This window comes from Fusarium venenatum (assembly GCF_020744135.1).
Source record: "Fusarium venenatum strain MPI-CAGE-CH-0201 chromosome Unknown EDB82scaffold_1, whole genome shotgun sequence".
NCBI classification, from domain to species: domain Eukaryota; kingdom Fungi; phylum Ascomycota; class Sordariomycetes; order Hypocreales; family Nectriaceae; genus Fusarium; species Fusarium venenatum.
In genome coordinates this window covers 9,464,092-9,485,861 of record NW_027072129.1, presented here as the reverse complement: position 1 = coordinate 9,485,861, position 21,770 = coordinate 9,464,092, and the positions used below count along the sequence as shown (strand labels likewise).

The window sequence follows — 21,770 nt, the reverse complement described above, 5'->3', positions numbered from 1 at the left end:
GGGTTATGATGTGGAGCTATACTGCCAACCCATCATCCTTCAGTCTTTTTAGGTATGGCTGTCATCACTAACCTTCAAGCTAAGTTAGTGTCAACGACACCATCTTGATCATGTACCTATGCTCGCTAAAGGGTTGTTGTTATTCGATGTGGGTTTACGGGTGATGGTCAAGGATCTGCGCCATTCTGCTCGCCCATCACACAATTAAATCACACCAAATTCGAAGAAACAAGTAGTTGTAAGTTGGGAGCTTAGAAACCCCAGATATTTTGATTATCACTATCACATGCCTCAAAGCTTTGTATACCCTTTGTGAACCTCTCACACCACGTAAAATACCACCCATCCATAATTCCCATATGATCCCAAATTGTTACAAAACAAGAAATGATGACCTCAGCTCGGGCTCCATCGGCGAGTGAGGCTAGTATCATGATAGCCTCGACTGCCTTTTACCCACCAAAATTATTTGGTCCAGCAAAGCTCGCTGTTCAGGTTGCCACATGTCTTTCATCTGCTCTGGAAATATCTCAATCCAAGCAGGTGACATTCTGAACCTCGTCAGCGGCCGTCGACTGGAAAAGCGTCTCCATCGTTCCTCTTAAAAAAAAGTAGAAGCAAAAACTTTTTCCATCCATATCCCCAATCCGTCCTTTTTTTGGTGGTGGCTGTGGTGTGGTGTGAAAGAAGTGTTGAAAGAGAATAAGCGGGAAGAGTTTCGTGTTTCTCTCGACCTTGTAGGTCTTAGATAATTAACTTCCCATGCGAAAATGAAAACGTTACTCATAGCTTCATCAAAATCGTGTCGTTGCCAGGTCAGATTGCCCAGCAAGTGTTTGAACTTTCGTTCGTATACAGCTTGGCGTCAATTGGCGTTGTTGCCATCGGCGTAAGCACCCGTATTGGCACATACGATGTGCTCGAATCGTAGGAGGCATAATCGCTCTTCTCCCACGAGCCTTGCTGTGCTTGCGTCTGTCGTCCCTTCTGGCGAGCATTGTAACGAATGAGCGAGCCCTTTCCGGGGGGAGTCTTCAAAACAATGGAAGGCTGAGGGGCCGGGGCCAATCGCTGCTCATCGTTGGCATCACCGTCAGCTCGACTGCCCCAAGATGTCTATAACAGTTTTGTTAGTAAAATATCAAGCCAAAACACAACCACTAGAAACATACCATATTCAATGTGATCAGGGCATAGAGCTTGACCAATCCGTGGAAATACCCAAACACGACCGACACGGGTAGGAACATGACATCGCTGGGGTTTCGAATAAACAAACCCATCAGCTTGACCACCTTGGTAAAGGCAAACATGAAAACAAACTGAGACCAGAAAGCGTATCTACGGTTCTGTATATCCCAGTCTGCAGTTCCCCACCAGCACGAAGCGAGAAGAAGTGGATCAACGAGAAAAGCCAGCGAAGTGAAAGTCGCGAAATGAAGAGCGTATGTGCACCACAATTGTTGCCTATTTTTGTTAGAGACATTTGTTTCAAACATTGAAGAACGGATTTACTCACTTCCAAATGTAACGCTCAGTAACCATGCTTGTCCAGTTGCTTCGCCAATTGCTTCGAGCCCAACGAGAACATTGGTACAAAAACTTGGTGCTGTTCTCCAATGTTGTCTCAATCTCGCACTCCTTCTCATACTGAATCCATGTCTTCCATTGGTGGCTCACCAGCCAACGAGTCACAAAGTTGTCGTCGTCAGCGTTCAAAATCCACTTTCTCCACTTCTCGTTCTTGAAACCGTGGAGAAAATCGTGACTCGAGAGAATTTCAGAGCGGTAGGCACCGGTACGGCCAGACATGCAAGAAGTGCCGCCATCGATGTTGTGTGTGGCAGAGATTTCAAAGTTGCGACGCTCAATGTAAGCAGCACCCAACCAGTTCCATGCCTTGGTCGACCAAGAACCGTCGTGCTCTCGTCGAACCCGCTGGCAAGTTCCTACACCACCGATTTCAGGATCTTCGAATGGTGCCAAAATCCACGGCATAAGAGTAGAGGGCCAGGTCACATCGTCGTCCGCCATGATAGTGATGGGTGTCTCAACCTTGGGTAGGGCCTCACACACTTGAAGGCGCTTGTTCGCGATGGGGGTGTCCAAAACTCGAACTTTGGGAAATACCAGAGAGTCAGCCAACTTTTGAAGCTCCTTTCGCTTATCATGCGTTGTGACCAGGATCAGCTCAGCCGGCTCACAAGCCAAAATACTCTCCAGAGAAGGACGAAGCTCCTCAAAAGCGTTATGAATAGTAGGGATGACAACAGTAACGTCCTTGCTAGTGAAGGTCGGTTTGCTGGGAATGGGCTTTGACTTGTATGTCCAATGGCTGACGCAGTGGACTAGAAGACGGAAATAGCGATGGATCCTAGAGATGGTTAGACTTAGTTGCCAATGAAGTACCAGCAGCCCGAGATGATAGGTTGGGAGACTCTAGGGGAGCCTAGTTGCTAGATATGTGTTCATAGAGCACGTAAAAATGACTTACCAGAGACCCAGAAAAAGGTACAGCCAGAAGGTGCTCGAATACCAAAAGTCGAAAGAAGGCATCGAGAGAGACAATGGCCCAGCGAAGCCAAGAGGGCTGCGCCCGATACTCTGATGATCTGATTCAGACATAGTGACGTTGTGAGAGTGTTGTAATCCGGTAAGTTTGGCGTGTAAGAGGCAGGTGTTGTTGTGCCCTCAAGACGAGGAGGAGTTTTAGTGATATATAACGGATATTGACGGATACCAAACAGCAAAGGTATATATCCGAAAGAACGAGGGCGAGAAGGTGTTTATAAGTGATTTCGGGGCAACAAGATTCTGAGTCTTGTAGTCTGGAATTGACAGTGGTTGACCGTCCAAGATGATTGAGGTGAGGTGGAAGTGAATCAGAGACGCTGGAAGTACCAAAGCAAAAACACTATGCACCAGAGACACAGTCGCACCTTCGCAAGATTCGAGGTAGCGGACGTATAATATACAATGACGGGAAAGGGAACTATTCAAAGATGGCCATGACAAGAGGAATTGGCCGGTGGAAGAAGAGCGAGGAGGAGGAAAAGAGGTAGTGGCGATGATAACAGCCTGGGGTGAAGATGGGGAACGGGTCTACGATATATACCTATGCCAAACCCCGTCTCCAAAACGGACCATGCATGAACATGGAGTAGAGAGGGTCCTTGATGAGGCCGCGGGCCATCGTAGTGTGTACCTAGCTGTGGTGGCACTGGTAGGGCGGCAACTACGTAGAGACAAGCGCGCAAGTCTGTCGAGATTTGATCTTGGTCTGGACAACGGAGGACAAGACGGCAGGGGTGTATTGGGTCCTGCGCTCACTGCATTAGGACCGGTGGAGCGAGGGGTTGGATGATTTGGAGGGTTGGAGGGCCCATGTATGGCGGCGGCGGCGGCTCGACTTGGGGGATAAGAGGGCACAACGATGTAGCTAATTAGTAGCGTGAATGGGATTGGTGGAGGGGGTGTACTAAGATCACAGCAAGAGACTGGCGCGCGTTATTTGAGAGGCGTTGCTGTTGAGAACCAGCAGTTCATTTTGAGTCCCGTTTCCGTTGGACGCCGACCCCGGCCGCGTCACTACCGAGAACGGTGCAAGTTTGATTTTCTCTTTTCTCCTTGCTCAGATGCTGCTACTGCAAGTTGTCGAGAAATACTGGAGCGAGTAAACAAGCGGGGAGAACAGCGACTGCGTATGGTGCAGGACAGGGCATGGGGGCGCAGGCTTGCAAGCGTGGAGTCTTCTTTAGCACATTCAACTAGGCACTTCAGTGCCTTGGCCTGAAAACTCCAGCACGTCCGTTCATTTCTCCAGGACCCTATCATCGTGGCGCCGATTCTGGGCTGTCGCATGAGGGTCACGTCTCGTGCGTAGTGACAGCCCATGTCAGAGCTCTGATAGCCCTTGGCCAGTGCTGCTCGGCCCGCGGCGCACATCATGGTCCTTGTCTTTGTCGTTTCGTTGTTTTGCCTCTGGGGTCCAAGTTGAGTAGCAGGGTTCACACAAAACCTCGATGGCGTCGATGACTAGGCGGGAGAGAAGACATGGGACCTTGCTCGTGTTTAGCTTGTGGATCCAATTCCCTTGTACTGACGCGAGCGAGTAGAGTCCAAAGCCAAGCCAAGACAGAACGAGACAACCATTCAGCACAGCATAGCATTGCATCGCATTGCATTGGCTTGGTGAGGATCTGGTGGGGAGTGGATTAACAGCTGGAGGAGGCTTGAATACCTAGTCGTAGTACCAGGGACCTTGACGGTCGTCAAAGCTGCTGTATGTAGGGACCAAGCAAGCTGCGATATGGTCTATGTAGATGTGCCAGTACATCGATTAGCCGCTCATCTTTGATGAGACAAGCATGCTCGTCGTATCAGAGTCAAAAGATGGTGTTTTGCGTCTTGCGTCTTGCATCTTGCATTCGAGAGCCAAGGTAACACTGTGGAATGTAGTGGAGGAACAAATAAAGTATTGTTGTTATTTTTGCTTCTGCAGACGCGAGAGACTGGGTACAAGTCAGTCCCGTATGTATGTCTTTCAAGATTGCATGTCGACAGATGGGGAGAAGCTCACGAGTCGATTGTCCAACCAGAAGCTGTGAACAGCGAAGACAATTGGCGAGTGAGCTATTCGGTAGGTATCGAATATCCTGGGACACGCAATTTTAACATCCTGGGATGCAGGAACTGGGTCTGCGCACCGGGTGCTGGTCCAATGATGGAGGTGTAAATGTGCGCTGTATGGAGAAGATGCAGAGTGTAGACGAACAGGATAGAAGAAACAATATCACAAGGTGGTTGCAGTAGTGATGGGCAATTAATTTGAATCCTTCTGCAGTTGAGATAAACACTTCATCGAGGTATCGTATTGCATCTTTCTTATCCTACCTAGTACCTTGGTAGTAGCCAAATGTTATATTTTCCATGTTTCATTCTTTCATTTTTAGGTAGGCACCTGGGTAGGTAGGCAACTTGGCCTCCTAAGTTGGCTCCTACCAGTTAAAGATGAGGGGGGATCAGATGGTTGGACCGGAGGTAAAATGGTAGGTGCAGATAACCTCAAATCCGAGGTCCCTGCCTTGCCAATGCTACGTACCTACCTAGTAGCTTAGCTGTCGACACGATAGTGGAGAAAGTAGTACCTGTCTGTACCTGCTCACGCCTGCAATAGGTTGACGTTTCGTGGCTTCATCGATTATCTACGTACTAACATTTCCTCTTAATAACACTAAATCCAAATATGTCACCCTATTCCCTTGCTACTTATAATTACGGTCGCAATCTGACAACCACGAACATCCGCTTTATTACGAATCCGTCTCGCTTCTCTTTGCCAACACGAACATCCACATCGGCCGCCGGACTATGGAAACCTTTCTCCGAAATAACAAAGCAAATAAGGTGCAGAATTCCCGTGCCTTACCCGCGCAGGATGAGGCAAGACAACGATATCAGAGCACAGCAGAAAAGTATAGTACAATCTATGAGATAAGTGGGCAGAGAAAATGCATTATCACATCACATCGCATTGTCTCGCCTAGCCAAGTTGTTGAGATCGGGATTGCTCCGCCCATGGATGGCTGCCGCGTTGCCTTGCTTGCCTCCAATGGCACTCGCATTTGACAGACAGGAACAGCGGCTGATTATACTCGGTAGGAAACCGGCCTAGAAAAGGCAACCAGCGAGCGGACACTACAAACCGCAGATCGTCCAACACGGCAGCTAAACAAAGGCAGGCCAGGGTTGTAGTGTTGCGGATCCTCTTCGGCTTCGGCTGATTGCTGAGATTCGCATATTAAAAGACTCCGGAGGAGAACATGCAGCATCTCCGCCAGTAGCCCTGGTTTCTTCCAGTCACGGATGATTGTGTCACCTGTGTCGGCGACCTTGGAGTATGGTGCACGGTTCAACGCAACAAGACCGATGATCTGTGGCTAACACTAGGCCTTCAGGTCCTACAACCTCTATTAGATACTGAGTGGTGATGGGATATGACAGATGTCGCTATATGGGTGGCCTTCCATAGCAGGTATGCGACATCACAGCATTCGCCAACATGCAGCTTTGCTTTGTTTCTCCTCGCTCCCCCGGAGTGGAAGCACAGGCCACTCTTGGCTACCTTTGTCAATCCCTGTCCGTTAACTCTCTGAATTTCGGATCTCAGATTGGACCCCTCAACTGAAGAGCCTTCTTATGCAGTTGGTTCTCACTGGAGTCACTGTACCTTGTTGATTATATGGATATCAAACACAAAGACGTCTTGAGCGATCGCAGATGGCAACTAAAGCCGTTGAGTCACACCATACCTGGATCTGCCATGGCTACATATTGGTAGACCTCAAACCCACATGGTCTGTTGTTGGTTTTTCTTCAAGACAGGTACCACAAGGGTCTTGGTGTGTAGTCTCATGTAGGACAGCCAAGACGGAGCCACAATCTCTAGAGCCAAATGAATATCATCGGCCCCGGTCAGAAGAGGGAACGTCGGACATGAAGCAGACTGCTCAAACTCCATGCAAAAATAGCTCTGCAGCTACGGCACGGAGTACGCATTCGTCAATTCAATTTGTCTAGGCATGTCAGTCAATGCCTGATCCAATTGGTGCAGCGATACCAATTTCGCAACGTCCTAGTGCCTGCTTTCCTGATCGATGATGAGCCTCAAAATGACCCATCCATCTTTTCACGACCAACTAGACAGCTACTGGTTCTTCGCTCCTCTGAATTGCCTGTTCTTGTAAAACCATCTCCACCGTCAGCGGATTGGCACTGCAACAGTTGCTGAGTCGACACTGATCAAGCTCGCCAGCTCCCGAGCCCTTACCAAATCTGATCTAGGCTCACAGAGGCTGGCGCGTGCGCTACAGCACGGTGGGTATCCTTCGCGCATCTGCCCTGTTAGGATCGTTTGATCAATACCTAGTTATCAGCCAGCACCTGTTGGTCCAAAGGCCGACTCAAGTTTCAACGCGGCGCAACGCAGCTCGACATTTTCGGCAACAGTTATCGTCCTGCAGACTACTGCAGAGCATCGGCCATATTGTTTTCCTGGTTGGCCAGAGTAGGTCTCATATTTGACTTGGCTATCTCTCAGCGAGTCACCATATCCAATATGAGCACTGTTACCTTGGACACTGCGTCGAGACATGACTGCACGCAGTCTGCAGCTATTTACAGAACGGTACTTCTGTTGGTATCTAAAGGTGCTGCATTCATTCTTAACCTCGAATAGTATCCAAAACTCGGACTACCTACCATGTCCTGCAACATAGCAGGTAGCACAAGTGGTAGGTATTATTTGGATCAATCCAGTATGGGCCACTGTGGGTCAGTCCTTTTGTTTATTTTTCAACACAAGACAGGCCAGGGTCTTTTGAGGGAGTCTGCCCATCAAGACACTGGAGTGGGATCCCCACTGCACCCTGATCCTGATGCCGGTCCTTTACTGCTCAAACCTCTCACGTTTGCACCTCGATTTGCCCCTATGGAGCCATTGGTATATTGACGGGCACATGCTCGAGGTAATTTTCTCTTTTGCAGACCTTGAGTAACATTGCCACCATGCGAATGAGAAATACTGCGGGCGTTGTTGGTCCAGGATATAAATCAGGTGCGGTAATATAGGTGATACTCACAATGCGTTGTGATATCACTGTCATGTAGAAAGCCAGCAAGGCCGATCTTGATGCCATTGTTTTCTTAGTTCTTCAAACGGGAAGGAAACTTGTGGAGGGGCCAGGATAACCCTAGCTTCGCTTGGAAGCCAAGGGGATCGACTTGACAGGGGAGACAGGCGATTCGATTGAAGCACGGAGCATCTGCTAAACCGACGTCGCGTCGGCAGAGCTTGCAATCTCGAAGAGAGACCTTTATCCTTGTTCCTTTCTCTATGAGAGACTCAACGCCAAACATCCTTCCACATACTACGCGGTGATATAGCTACTCTCCAATGAGCAATTTCAGTATTCTGAGCGAGGCGATAATATGTACTGTCCGTTGCGGATTTCATCAAGAGTCTACTTAGGAGGTTCATATTGCTAGGTTATCCTGTTTGTTTTTGTACCCTGGTTATGGTTAAGTATCCATGTCATGATGAACAAGATATATAGCAACATCGATATCGACGATTTTGATGTCATGCGTCCTGCACTATTGCAAGTGGGGGGTTTCGTCTACGTTTCTTCGTCGGGACGAAAATTCCACTCGTCTTTTAACATATAGCCCGATGCAAGAAGCGTCAGTCAGTAATACGTAACGGACTTCACAAACAGGTTTTAGAGGCGCATCTATAATCAGATCGAGGGCTGTTCTCGCGCTAGTTTTCGGCTTCCATCTACAGTGTAACTTTTGTATTGCTAATGCTGCTTGGCGTTGACGAGCACTTAGATGTGTTCTGATATATCAAGACTCATTGACTTGACAACCTTCTCACAGCAATCAAAACCCCCACCTTGTGTGAAACTCAAAACTGCCAGAAGTTTAAGACACCATTATACAAATAGTTGGAAGGAGATCTAGTTATGCTGATGTAACACAACTCTTTCATAACTCAGCGTCTACGCGACTACAATCAACACGAAGTTCTCATAAGGGTCCTTCCAACATATATCTTTGTGTTTACTTGGCATATAATCGCTCTTTTTTTTAACTGTTCCTTCAATAGGCGAAATATCATGGCGGGGCATTGGCATGCCTCGGGGAAGTACAAGGTGCTGCCGGAGCTGCTATCGGAATAAGCATGCAGCATGGGAGCTTTCATCGTGGGCTTCGTAATACTGTCAATTATGATAGGCTGACATCTATGGTACCTGCACTAAGCGTCCTTCTCCCCTGTATCGTGAGATGGAGCCATGTTTAGGTTGCGGAAGGTTACCCGTAGGAGCTGGACTATAAATCGAAGTTGTTGATGCATATGGTTTACGGGCTAACAATAAATCTATGATAGGATGCCTGCCAACACGTCACGACGGTTATTAGACACACAGATTCTGTCCTATTATAATTCCCTTTGTCACTGTTGTCGCCACAACGGGTTTCCAATAGTGCGGTTGTCGTTATGCCATCTGGCATCGTCTGGGTGACGTGTGAAACTCTGAGCTTTGACAGCAACCATGGCAAATACAACTGTCAGAACATGCCTGATAGACCAAAAAGATACGAAAGATTAATACATTCCAATGATTAACCTCTATCGGCGTTGTCTGTGGAAACTTGTGGATTCCTTACTCACACCGCAACTTCAATAGCTACCCTGTAGAGAGGACACAACACATCCATGTCCTAATAGGAGGGTTCCGAACATGAGATAATCGCGGTAAGGTAACTTACGATTAGGCTATAATTGATCTGAAGGATTGTAATATTGATTTGAAATCTTCTGGGTCTGTGCTGTTGAGTGTATATTCTAAACTTGGTGGTTTGATCTTATGGACCTTGACAGAGCATCACTCGGATCTTGAAGAATAGTGACACCAACAGAAAAGCTACGCTATTATTAAAGAAACAAACGCAGAGTCAATTGCTAGTTTCTAGAAGTCACTCGAATGACAGTTAGGCTGATATCTGACGACTTTTACAGTTCCTAGATCACAACTATAGTCACCAGCCTATATTCATGATTCTCGAAAGTGGCGCTTTTCTTGCGAAGCGTAGTATAGGACTAATGAATATACTTGAATGAGAAAGGTGAGTATGTATTGTAAGCGGTATAACGATGCGATGATGCTCGGCAAAGCGACGAGTGCAGCCGTGACACTTTAATGCATCACTCAGCGTTCACATTTTTATCCAATTGATGCATATAAAGGTTTGAAACAATCCGGCAATCTTTCTCAATTACGGACTTTCTATATAAGTCTAACAGTACACTATCAGTCTTCATAGAAAAGAATACCTGTGACCATGGTAGTATTACTCTCGAAGTATAATAGTAAGATAGATAGCAGTCAAGGTCAGTGAGACTATAAGACTGTTGCGTTAATACTAAGACCTCACAGTGAGATATAAGATATAGCCTTTTTACACTAGATAATAATACTTTGATATTGCTCTTATTGTTATACAGTGTTTAGTACATCCTCTACATGCACGTCCATAGAGCCTAACAGGCTCCTATATATTTCAATCTCATAAAGAACAACATACTCACAGCGACGAAGTGACAGTCATAGTTGTAACTTGACATTAAATTCATTACAATATTAATTCTATGAAACAAAGTCAATCCAAGTGCCTCTTTCCCGCACTATTAGTGTATCAGAATGCAGATCATGAAACAACATAGCCACGAGCCGACGATATGATCGAAACGAAACCAGCCTCACCTTGAGAGAATTCGAGTTTCAGCCAAGACGGTTCGTACCGTGTTTCAATGTATAGAGGCAGGGACTCGTCTATATCGCGACGATGATTCGTTCGACAGCAATTCCGGCCGAAGAGCCTCAAGTGAGGTTCACGTGGGTCGCATTCGAATCAATACTGTTCAAATTGATAATAGAAATACCATAGTAGCTTTAGCGAGTATCTGGTCTAGGAGGTGCTATTATTTTCGCCTGATCTTCTTCAAGTCCTTACTTTGCGGCCAGCCTGACATGAAGTGTCTCAATGAACATTTGATGGGGCGCTTCTCAAAGTCTAATTCTCAATGAACATAACCGCAAGGGTGAGGATGCAGTTGATCATTCTATCCGTTATGATCTGACTGTAGTAATATATCATCTTCACCTTTTGTGGAAAACAATTCTGAAGTACTATGACGAAACTTGTAGCTCGTTTCAAAAATCCTTTGATACTGGTAGCTGGAACACACTCTATCCGTATATGTATATGTACGTGGAGCTGATGCTACCTGCACAATGATTAACATGGAATGCAAGAAACGCACAACTCAATTTGATAGGAGTGTATATAGCATATCCAGTCTACATGTTAATTTCGAGTCAAACAAGAAAGTTTCTTCAACAGGTGGATACAGATGTCATCATGCCCAGGCTGGCCTGTGGGTTTGAAGTATGACATGACATGACAGTCCGGAGGTGAGTTAGTAATCTCCACTCGGTATACCTTTTGAGGATAAGGTGAACGGAGACGATGGAGATGGGATATTAAAGACTCAAATGACATATTTGAAGAGATTTACACAGATTTTTCTGCGTGTCTGGACCAATAACTGGCTGGCCGTTCAGAAAGAGGCGTATTTGTAATGACTAGTTACTGACTGTACCTGGTGGGGGAAGAGAAAGATAAGACACATAGACGAAGGCGTCTATCTGTGCATGAGGCAGTGTTGGAGATCCATTTCAGTTACTACGAGTCTATTCCCACCTGACTTGAGCACGAGAGGACCTGTAAAGCCATCAAGGCGGGGGAAAGAGGAGAAGGAGGGGTTGATAAAGATGAGGAGAGGGGCAAAGAGGACGCTATAGAAATCGTGGCGCAAGTTAAAGAGATGCTAGTTGAGGACCCTTTTTGGGGAAGATTTATAGCTGCGATATAATGGTAGAGTGGAGAGTCTATCGTGTGCTATAAGATTTGGTGTTGGTGAGAATGTATGGTTGATGTGACAGTGAATCTTGCAAGGGTTTTGACTTTTGATGTCGTGCATCACTGAATTGCAAGTATAGAAGTCGAATCCGAGAAGAGAGATGGCCAGGGGAAGACGATTTGATGGCGTTCCTGTACCTGATGACGATGGGCTAGTGGCGCAGCCTGGATTATTCCCCCTCACCCAACAAATCGCAGGGACTGAGCAGAGAAGGAATGAGTAGACACACGGTTATTAAAGGTTAAAAGCCTCATCGTAGACTAGACGGACTACTGTAACTAGATAATGAATGGCATTAAATCACAAAGGCTATGCAGATGATGTATGTTCAAGGCTGAGTGAGTGCCGTGTCATCAATCTCAAACCCCATAACGCGTCTATCCCACAGATACTGTCTAAGCCTCGACAGATACGTTAGCCGCTTTCGTGGTCGGTGATGAGTCTTTTAGGCTATGTATGTGAGAAAAGAGACAATGATGATATGGAAAGCTGGACTGGCCTAGATCGAGTGATCGACCACTAGTGTCAAGGGAACAAGGGACAAGTTGTGGTCGAGGCCAAGATAAGGAACGCGGGTAGAACGGGCAGACAGAGGTAATTAAAACAAGCGAGAGTGCAACAGAACAGACGGATGGACGCGTTATGAGATGAAATGATCAATTAATTGATTAGTCGCGTAATTTGACAAGTTTGGTTCATTTTACTATTGATCGAATCAAAATTATGTACGAATAAAAATATGTACGAATAAAAATTATGTATGAATGACATGTGCAGTAAGCAGGATGATGTGCTGACGTTACAGGAACCGAGATAAAACCCCGCAAACAGAAGTAATCTTGGACGATCCGGAAGAAATGATGGACGTTATGACGGATACTGGGTTATAGATGAGACTGATATCCGGGGGATCAACATGGGACGAAACGGTATATGATGCAAAGAGTCACAGATCTGGGAAGCACATTCATTACACAAATTATGAACGAGGCTGAGGGAAATACTCGTTTATTATACAATAACTACCTCTAACATAGGTACATACTTAGTATCACACACTCTTTTCCCATCAGCCGAGAAGGGCCGATCAAGTGGTCTACACTATCAAAGTAAAAAGGCAAAGCTGGCGAGGCTATTACTGGCGTACCAATAGTTCCTTTTATTCTCTCTGTCACAGCTTTCCTGTGCTTCTTCAAGGCGCATCGTCACTTTGAATCCCACTCTTCTCATTGGGTCATCTGTTTCCCCTCATCGAGACAGATACGGACTGTTGCATCTCATGTTCCAAGAATTACTCCCCCGCAAACGCCCCCAATCTCACCTACAGGCTTTATCTGTGGTGTTATCAGCCGCCAAGATACTGTAGGCTAGGCTACCTGGGCTAGGTAGGTACCTCTGGCAAAGCATCGAAATACATCGTCAAGTGACTGACTGATCATCATCACTCACCTACTCGTTGTCTTATCTTCCCATGTCTTAGACTCCTGAATCAAAACCCCGCCTTCTTCAGGGACTCTTCCCCTTTTCCGCTTTACCGCCTCTCTTTCTCAAGGCTCAACAATCCGTCAAGCTCAAGCGATCGCTGCAAGACATGGTATTTCTACGGTTCATCACATTTTTCTTTGACAGACCGACCTTCTTCGCTTGGCAGCTTCCGCGGCCGAGAGACCCTGACCAATCCCTGCTTAGGGAAACGTACTGTGGATGAACAAGTGGGAAACAGGAAGCTCAACCCTCTCGATTGACTGGTCAACGTCCTAGAGTCTACCTACTAAACCCCACGTGCCCATAGTCTGAATGAGGCTGAATGTGGCCTAGAACGTCTTGACATTGGCTGGGATACTCGGCTTCGCTGCCACCGAAACCCAGTTTTCTGTAGGTACGGGTTACCGGTATCCTGTTCCCATGTCTTCCGGGGCTATGTTTTGCTGAGTCTGAGTCTGAGAGTGATGGCGATTGTAGTACCTACAGTAGTAGCCTCTTTCTGGACGCACCGCCATTCTGAACTCTCCACTCACTGGACTGGAACTGCCTCCGCCGCTCTCACCGTCGTAATCTGCCGCCTCTTACACGGCCACAGTGAGAGACGACACCTGGAAAGACAGAGATAGTAGATATTACCGTCTTACCCTCCCTGTTGGTTTCCCCCCTCCTCTTTCTTTCTATCATATCATTCCAAATCAATCATCTCAGCTCGAGTCAGATCAGAGGGGAAAAAAGCAAAAAACTATCCTTCTCGGTTTTGCTCTCGCTTGACTTTGCCGGATCTCCTTTGATATTCCTTGGCTTTTCGAGCCTTGAGTTCTTTGGGTCGACTCCTCCTTTTTACCCACCCACTACTCTCGGTTCTCTTGGACACCCCTGGTAGCCTAGAACCAAACCTAGAACTTTAGAGCCAGGCTTTTCCCCCCCGGGTCCCCGTCCAGTTCAGTCTTCTATTGCGACATTTCCAGTCCTTGTTATTGCTTCTGGTTTCCAGTCTTGCCTTGTCTTGATTGTTTACCTTATTTTTGCTGCACGCTGGTCGTTTTCCCTAAAGAGCGAGCAGTCGGTCAGTTATTTGTCTGCCTGTCTATTTGTTTGTCTGTTGTGTTCTCTTTAGCCTTTACACTCTGTGCAACTTGAACAAGAGGATTCATTCATGATGCTCTGAGATACGCTGGGCGTGCGACAGACTCCTCACCACCCGCTGCGCTGCGCCCGTATCCGTGCAACGGGCGACAAGAGACAAGACAAGAAAAGACCACCAACAACTTAACCTCGGATCCGACAACTCAAACCCCCCGTATAGAATCTCTGACCTGCTTATCCTTTTTACCTCTTGCAATCCTCTTTCCCAATCTCTGCTGCTTGACCTTGACTGGTTCTAAATGGCAATGGCGCAAACCAGTAGTCCGATACCGATCCACGGTTATGGACATGGACACGCAAAAATAACAAAACCACGAAGCCGACCAGCTGTAAAGCCTATCCTCAAGAAACTACAATCGCACCATTCGCATTCAGAAAAGAATTCTCTCGATTTGGATCGCGGTTGGGACGAACAGGGCCAATTTGGTTATTCATCGTATAATGTTGATGGCGACGACTCGTCTTACACGGCAGGTGCCTCAGCACTGCCAACACCTGCCGGTAGAGCCCGCGATGTTAGCTTTTCTGTGTCGGCCACTGAACTCAGTACCGGAGGCAAACGCTCAACCAAATATTCGCATGCTCGTTCGACAAGCGGCACTTCCCACGCTTCACACGCTTCTGTAGCAACTTCTACCAGTGGCGGCCGAAACGGATCATTTGTCCACCCTTTTCAACAAACACCACGAACCTCGACGCCTCCCCTCTCCTACGCCAACTCCCTCGCCTCGCTTGACAACACCAACGGCCCTCGCGATTGCTCACCTACAATTACCGAGAACGAAGACGACGTCGATTTTGAGTCTGCAAACTTTCAATCTTCAGCTCGTGCATATCCTCTACAGCACTCAGCACCTCATCCACGCCGCCCTTCGCTTGCAAGTCAGCGCACCAGCTCGCTATCCGACGTGAACCAGCCTGTGCGCATTACTGCACACGGTCGTACTTCCTCTGGAATTTCTTCAAGAAAACCCCATAGTATTGTAACTCGCAGCCGTTCCGACCTGCACCTTAACACAGGCTCTACAACGGCGATCGACTCTGCGTCGAGTGCCAGCCCACCATCTGGCTCTTGGGTTTCCCCACAGATGATTGCCGCATCTACTTCTTCCAATGCTATGTCCCCTCTCCGCAGCTCTCTCGACATGAGTGGTTTCCGTATTCGCTCGCGCAGCGAGGTCGACACTGCTACACGCCAGGAGAATGTTCGCGAAGCTCGTCGCAAGTTTGAGGAGAAGGAGAAGGCTAAGGAAGAGAAGTATGCTCGTGAGCAGATTCGTAAGCAGGAGCGCGCGGAGAGTCGCGAAGCTCATCGCTTCAACAAGAATGGCCGCAAGAGTAGTTTTGCAACATCTCGCATGTCGTGCGATCGAGTGTCCACTAGCATTGACCTCCGACCCAGCATCTCCCGCAAGACTACAGGCAATGGCAACGGTAACGGCGTTGGTTTGGGTCTCACCAATGAGAACGAAAAGGTCGAGTTCGCTGCGTCAAGTTACGATACTGCGCATAGAGGCACTACGCCTGGCTCCCGAGCCGACGATGTGCACTTTCAGTCAACTCACCGAGCCAACAATGCCAAGAGAAAAACCACCAGTGCCTGGACTGCCTTTGTTTTGTGGTTGAGAACGCGACTGCTCAAGCTTGGTCGACGATAGGAGAAATACACCAATGAGACCAAGACCAAACTCAAGACCAGGCTGTCTGGCAACAAAAAGAGCTTTGTTGTCAAAACTCCCTATCAGAATTATCACCCACAACAGGCGGCGAGTCCATTCAACAGCTCCTATTTCCCGACACCATATACCCCACGCCGATAGATCTACACAGACTCGGCACTAAGCGGCAATCACACATTTACCGCGAGGCTACTTCCTTACACGATACCTTGATTTTTACAATGCGTGATTCCGGGAAGCAGCTTAAATACTCACTTCCCATCCGCTTACGCATCCAAACACGCACTCACGGCCTTGAAAGCAACGCGGCGATGGAAACGGTCAAACTTTGACGACCGGATTCAACCGGACAGGACAGGACAGTTATGTTTTGAAATTTTACCAGGCAAGGAGTTGGGGTTTACCACTTTGTTTTTGTTTTTATCTTCTTTTTCATCTTTTTTTTTCTCTATGCCGGCATGCATGGCCATGGTTGCATCAACGGAATCAAAGCTTACGTGGGATGGCACCCAAGAACTGAACTGAAAGTCAGTTCTGCTGATTTTGAGAGGATTTTGTTGCATTGTTTCTGTTTTTTTGAGGTACCATAATACCTCCCTCGGCCGATGTGGTCTGAGGCATACGGATAGGACGGCTTTCAGGCGCTTCTACTAGAAAAACACGAACAAAGCATTACAGGCAATTTGCCTCTCTGACGTTACTCTCTTGGCAATCCCATATCATGACCTAACACCGCCTCATTTTGTAGTAGTGACTCAGTATGCCAAGCGAAATTATACGAATTGCGAGGTCAAGAATTATGTAGAACGAATGGCGCATTACTCACTTCCATGAATCGACGGATCAACCTTGAGTAGTAATCCATAGAATTGATTACCCAATCTAAACAGAGGCAGCCAACAGGTGAATACATACATTTGACTTCAAAACTAACAAAACCCCTCTCTTTTCGTAAGAGCCAAGAAGAGCCACTGCATCGCATGTGTTTATCATGGTGGCTAAGTATCGCCCCTTTGCTTTCACATGACACTGATTTGCACATGACGTTTGTTTGCATCTGGGATCTTCGCTACAGACAATACCTCCTAGGTTCGGGCCAAGAGTGGGTCGATCAAAAGTCAATCCCAATGCCAACTGTGGGGAAGAATGAGAGGTTAAGAGCCAGGATCAATCTGAGGCTTGGGGCTAACAATCGCATGACCTCTTAAAGGTCAAAGTGCACTAACTAGTTCTTAGACTCAAGACAGTAATTAGTAAATAATCTGGGGTTGAGACATGATGGAGTAAGGCTGGGCATGAGTTGGAATGGCGATGGAAATGTCTCACTGTTGATGAAGAATGCGCTTTATGAGACAGTAATTAAAGCACAATTAAATAAAAAGGTATACATACAATGATAGATACATACGTCAAAGACATCAACACATGAGCACAATCAAAAACATATCTCCAGCAACAAGAGTCAAGAGCAAGAGTCACTGTCTACAACTTGGGTCTGGCAATGTCAACTGGTGTCCACCACGGGTAGATGCTAGGCGCATTCTTGTCCATGGTCCCAGTAAAGTCTGGCTTTCTCTTCTCCAAGAAACTCTTCATTCCTTCCTTCGCATCTTTACCCGTAAACAAATCCCAAAAGATCTTGCTCTCGAGAAGGTGCGCCTCCTCGGGCGACGATGCGCCCCGGTAGATCATGTCTTTCATCACACGTGCAGAGACACCGCTTACATTAGTCGCAATCTCATCGGCGATCTTGAGGGCTGTAGGTAGAACCTCTTCCGGGGCAACGATCTCGCTGAAGAGTCCGTCGAAAAGCCGGTGCGTGGCTGGGTAGACGCCGCCCGTTGTGGTGAGATGCAGAGCGCGGCTGGTCCCTATCAGGCGCGGGAGGAAGAAGCTGCTGCACGCCTCCATGCTGAAACCACGGCGACCGAACACAAATCCAATCTGGGCATCGCGGCTCACAACGCGGATATTGGCGCCCAGAGTCATGGTTATGCCCACGCCGACAGCCGAGCCGTTTATGGCAACGATGACAGGCTTGTTGCAGCGGTACATTGGCAGAGTAACGATGCCTCCTGAGTCGCGATGGTCAGCAGCGTCTTTACCAAGTGCATGCTCCTCGTTGAAGTCCATGCCCGCGCAGTACATGCGGTTCTTTGGATCTGATGAAGTGAGGACTATAGCACGAACGCGAGGATCACCCGAGAGGGTGTTTAGCGCGTGGGATAGAGACGCAGCCATAGTGTCGGTGAATGCATTACGAGCTTCGGGACGGTGAAGTTTGATGACTATGATGGGTGTGACCTCTTTTGATGAGGGAGGATGATGGAAGAGTTGGAGAGTTGGAAGATCAAGAGAGGTGTAACTTTCTGGAAGCGAAGGAGATGCCATGGCGTTTCTGGGTATTATTATTAGAGAAGTTGAAGCCAGAGTAAATCAAGTTGATATCAAGTCGATGTTGGTTTAGAGTTCAATAGGTTTGAGACCTCGTGACGATCAACAGGCAGTACCAATGACTTGACTTACAAGACTGAGCCGAGGACCTTATTAGATTGGACAAAGGAATGACAAGGACTTGAAATCTCAAGTTAATCTCTGTCACATGTGAAAATGGGTTTAATTCTAAGGATCATCAAAGTCAGCGTGCACAGTCCGTAGTACAGTGTGTAATATATATAGACTGTGCTGATTATTCATCCAACCACTAACCAGCCAACACAAATTCCGGACGCCCAAATCAACCAGCAATGCAAAAGCCTCCTTGGAACTCCACACAAGCTAAGCTCAAAGATTAAGTTGAGCGTTTCTGACAAAAGACGCAGAGACGAGACAGTTGAAGGTACCCCGTTGAATCAGACAATGTGGTCTTTGGGACAATGGTCTACCAATGGGAACCGCACAAAAATGTCTGCTATCAGCTGTACATCAATGAGCGCCGGTCCCTAGAGGACATCATGGTGCACATGAAAAATGTATACCAATTCACACCAAGGTAAGTTGGTTTCCGGTACACGTGAACTGATGCATGCTTTCTTCTCATCAACTTACACGCGCGTGCCGTAGCAAACGGGCTTTCCAAGTGCAGTTCAGTCGCTGGAAATTCCCTACAAAGCAGAGACTCAAGCACAAAGATGATCGACTCGTGAAACGTATCCATGAGCTGTGGCAGAAGAATATCCCGCAAGGCGAGATGCTACGGATCCTCAACGAGGACGATGGCTTTGACATCAACGCGCGAGAGCTCATAAGAGTGCGCGCTCGGAATCGATGGCTTCTCAGAGTTCGAAACGGTGACCGAGCAAGATCTTGTGACGCCGACAATGATGATGCACTTGATAACGATGCCTCGCTTGATGATGAGGAAGAAGGAGACATGACGAACTCATTACCTGGTCAAGACGCAGTGGCCTCTGGGCAGCATGTAATGACCAATGCTGTGAATTCATTCCAAGATGACGCTGCTTCAGCGACTCCTGTGCCCAAGCCACGCAAGATCAGCAAAAGACAAAGCCGGAGGAATCGCCAGCACCTCGGTGAATCAGAAGGCATAGTCCGGTTCCCTTCCGAGATGACCCTGAACGATTCCAAAGAAGTGTTGAGTCTCGACGCGACTGCTTACGCACAAACCCGTGAATGCTTTGCCGGAATCTGTCAAGAAGAGTCCATTGTTAAAAAGACCCTCGCTGGACCTGGGAGATGGGACTATGTCAAGAATCTTCTGATACACGAGCGCCCCAACTTGCAGCAGGTCCTTTGGGTATCCAAGGAGAACCTCGAAAGGAAACAGCTCGCCTTGGATATTATCTGTACTGATGTAACGAAGCGCTTACGCAACCAAGAGACCAAGATGACGCTCCTTGATGCAAAGAACGAGCTGGGCCTGAACCCAGAAGAGTCTCACGACATACGTGCCGCTTTACATATTGTACTCAGCGATGCAAAGTTTACGTGTAAGTCTGACGGAACACCGGAGCAGTGGGAAGAACTGAAGAAGCAATGGCTGGAGAAGGTCGCACTTCTCAAAAATATTCCTCTCGATGGAGACGACGAGCAATCTCGTCGAAAGGCCAGGGCGATCGAAATTATCGCTCGGGATGTGATTAAGAGAAAAAGGGACGAGAAGAGAGTCAAGATTGCTAAAGCCAATGAAATGACCAAGCCAAAGGAGACTCCTTCGCCCAATGTTCAGAACAGTGATTCGCAACATGAGACCCAAGAACCGCAGTTCGTGTCTGACAGACATCACTCTACGCACCGCCATCAGGTACAACCAGAAAGAGATCCGCCTCCAGCCTTTTCTTCCATGCAACAAGGAGGAGCCTCACGGTCTAGCCCACCTACAAGTCCAACCGCAATGGATGTTGAAGGAATGGATAGTAATATGGACACCTCTGGCTATGGAGCTATAGGTGAAACACCAAATTCACGAATGGAGTACACAACGAGACAACCTGCACCACCAAATCGACCTGTACAAATGCAGCCACAGACTTCCACCATGTCGACTCCTCAAGGAGTCCTTCCTCAACCTCACAGAATGCTGGGCTCGTCTGCAACTACTGCAGTATCCATGAACAACCAGTACGCGTCGTCTATGTACTTGGGAAACCAACCACAACCGAACTATATAGAACAGCAATATGTGCAGCATCAGTTTGCATCACCAGCACCCAGCACAATGTTCCAGCCTGTCCCCGCAGTGCCAAGTTCTTTTGCTGTGTTCCTACGACTGCACCCATCTTCGACTTATGTAACAAATACAAGTCTGTGGATTTCCACCATGGCTTCGCAGTCAATTCAAGAACTACGACAGACGGCAGTCGCCAAGTTCCCTGGCGCGCTGTGTGTTCGCATCGAGGGTATCATAAAGGACCCCAAAGGCAATGAGCTGCCATTGCAGATTCAGGGCGATGACGAGTTGTGTGCCTATTTTGCACATATGCAAGGTGGCTCACCGACGTTCTCTGTTCAGCTTGTATAACATCGGAGTGTATGTACAAGGGCTGCACATGACTATTTAGTGCTGCATGTGTGAACAAACTGCAGAGCGACTTTGGTAGTGCTGAGGAACGACGGTGGAGGAACGGACGTACGGAGTTTCGGGATAAATATCGTTTTTGATTGGATACGGTAGAATGTGTACAGGCGTTGAGATGGATGAGTCGGTAGAGGCGTGAGGAGAGCGGACTTGATCTCCGCGGCGTACTTTGGTGGGAAACATTGTGAGACTTGGCGATTGTTGGCGGGCTTGAGTCTCCCAAAACATACCCAAATCAGAATTGTAGGAAAGTACTATGTTTTGCATCAGTATTAGGACCATTTAGGAAATACAGGCTCTCTCATAAAGAAAAAGCTTGGAATTGAATTTCGCCGACAACAGCGATGGCTTACTCTGAGGAAGTTTCCCTCTTATTTACTACTGTTTACTGTTTACTAGTAAGGAATGCCTCCAGAGCACATAGTATATTAACCAAATAGATAATCAAAGATACCAGATATTTTTGGGAACCATTCAATGAAGCTCCGGAGATGGCAGCTGGATAGAGATGTATAGAGAAGACGGACATGGAGCAGCGCGACTGGGAATAAAGCCGAGGAAAGAAGTCAAAACAAAGAATCAACTTAGAGTCCAAACCAATTGGAATTGGCATACATCTCTCCATGTTTACACAGTAGCCAGCTAAAGATCTCATCTGAGTAGATCTCAGGGCCCGAACAAGATGCCGTCTGTCAGTGAAGGTGGGGCTCGGGTTTTATAGTGCGGCATTCCAACTCCGCCTGTCAAATTTCCATTACCGTACGCTTCAAGCCTTAAGCTCGACATCGACCGCCTTCGTCGACGGCCAATTCCTCTCTCGACAGGCTCTCATAGTTTCAATCGACCTCTTGACGCATTTGGGTCATCTCAGCGC

General features: G+C 47.5%; 4 protein-coding genes across 4 annotated transcripts; 2 read left to right on the top strand and 2 right to left on the bottom strand.

The window, feature by feature from the left end:
- Positions 1 to 625: 625 nt before the first annotated feature.
- Positions 626 to 2,846, bottom strand: EDB82DRAFT_100434 (nucleotide-diphospho-sugar transferase). The gene is made up of 4 exons (XM_025737808.2): positions 2,495 to 2,846; positions 1,520 to 2,374; positions 1,173 to 1,467; positions 626 to 1,116 (listed from the first exon to the last, which is right to left on the bottom strand). Exons 1-4 carry the CDS (start codon positions 2,623 to 2,625, stop codon positions 817 to 819), a joined length of 1,581 nt encoding a protein of 526 aa, XP_025588107.2. The 5' UTR covers positions 2,626 to 2,846; the 3' UTR covers positions 626 to 816.
- An 11,192-nt stretch (positions 2,847 to 14,038) lies between these two features.
- On the top strand, positions 14,039 to 16,018 carry EDB82DRAFT_100303 (uncharacterized protein). The gene has a single exon (XM_025737832.2). It carries the CDS (start codon positions 14,419 to 14,421, stop codon positions 15,835 to 15,837), a length of 1,419 nt encoding a protein of 472 aa, XP_025588109.1. The 5' UTR covers positions 14,039 to 14,418; the 3' UTR covers positions 15,838 to 16,018.
- A 1,065-nt stretch (positions 16,019 to 17,083) lies between these two features.
- Positions 17,084 to 18,451, bottom strand: EDB82DRAFT_100307 (ClpP/crotonase-like domain-containing protein). The gene is made up of 3 exons (XM_025737843.2): positions 18,385 to 18,451; positions 17,185 to 18,256; positions 17,084 to 17,095 (listed from the first exon to the last, which is right to left on the bottom strand). The coding sequence occupies exon 2, from the start codon at positions 18,247 to 18,249 to the stop codon at positions 17,341 to 17,343; it is 909 nt and encodes a 302-aa protein (XP_025588110.1). The 5' UTR covers positions 18,250 to 18,256; positions 18,385 to 18,451; the 3' UTR covers positions 17,084 to 17,095; positions 17,185 to 17,340.
- Positions 18,452 to 18,734: 283 nt separating this feature from the next.
- On the top strand, positions 18,735 to 20,839 carry EDB82DRAFT_521858 (uncharacterized protein; the record flags this gene model as incomplete). The annotated part of the gene is made up of 2 exons (XM_025737854.1): positions 18,735 to 18,850; positions 18,922 to 20,839. The coding sequence occupies 2 exons, from the start codon at positions 18,735 to 18,737 to the stop codon at positions 20,837 to 20,839; spliced, it is 2,034 nt and encodes a 677-aa protein (XP_025588111.1).
- Positions 20,840 to 21,770: the final 931 nt, after the last annotated feature.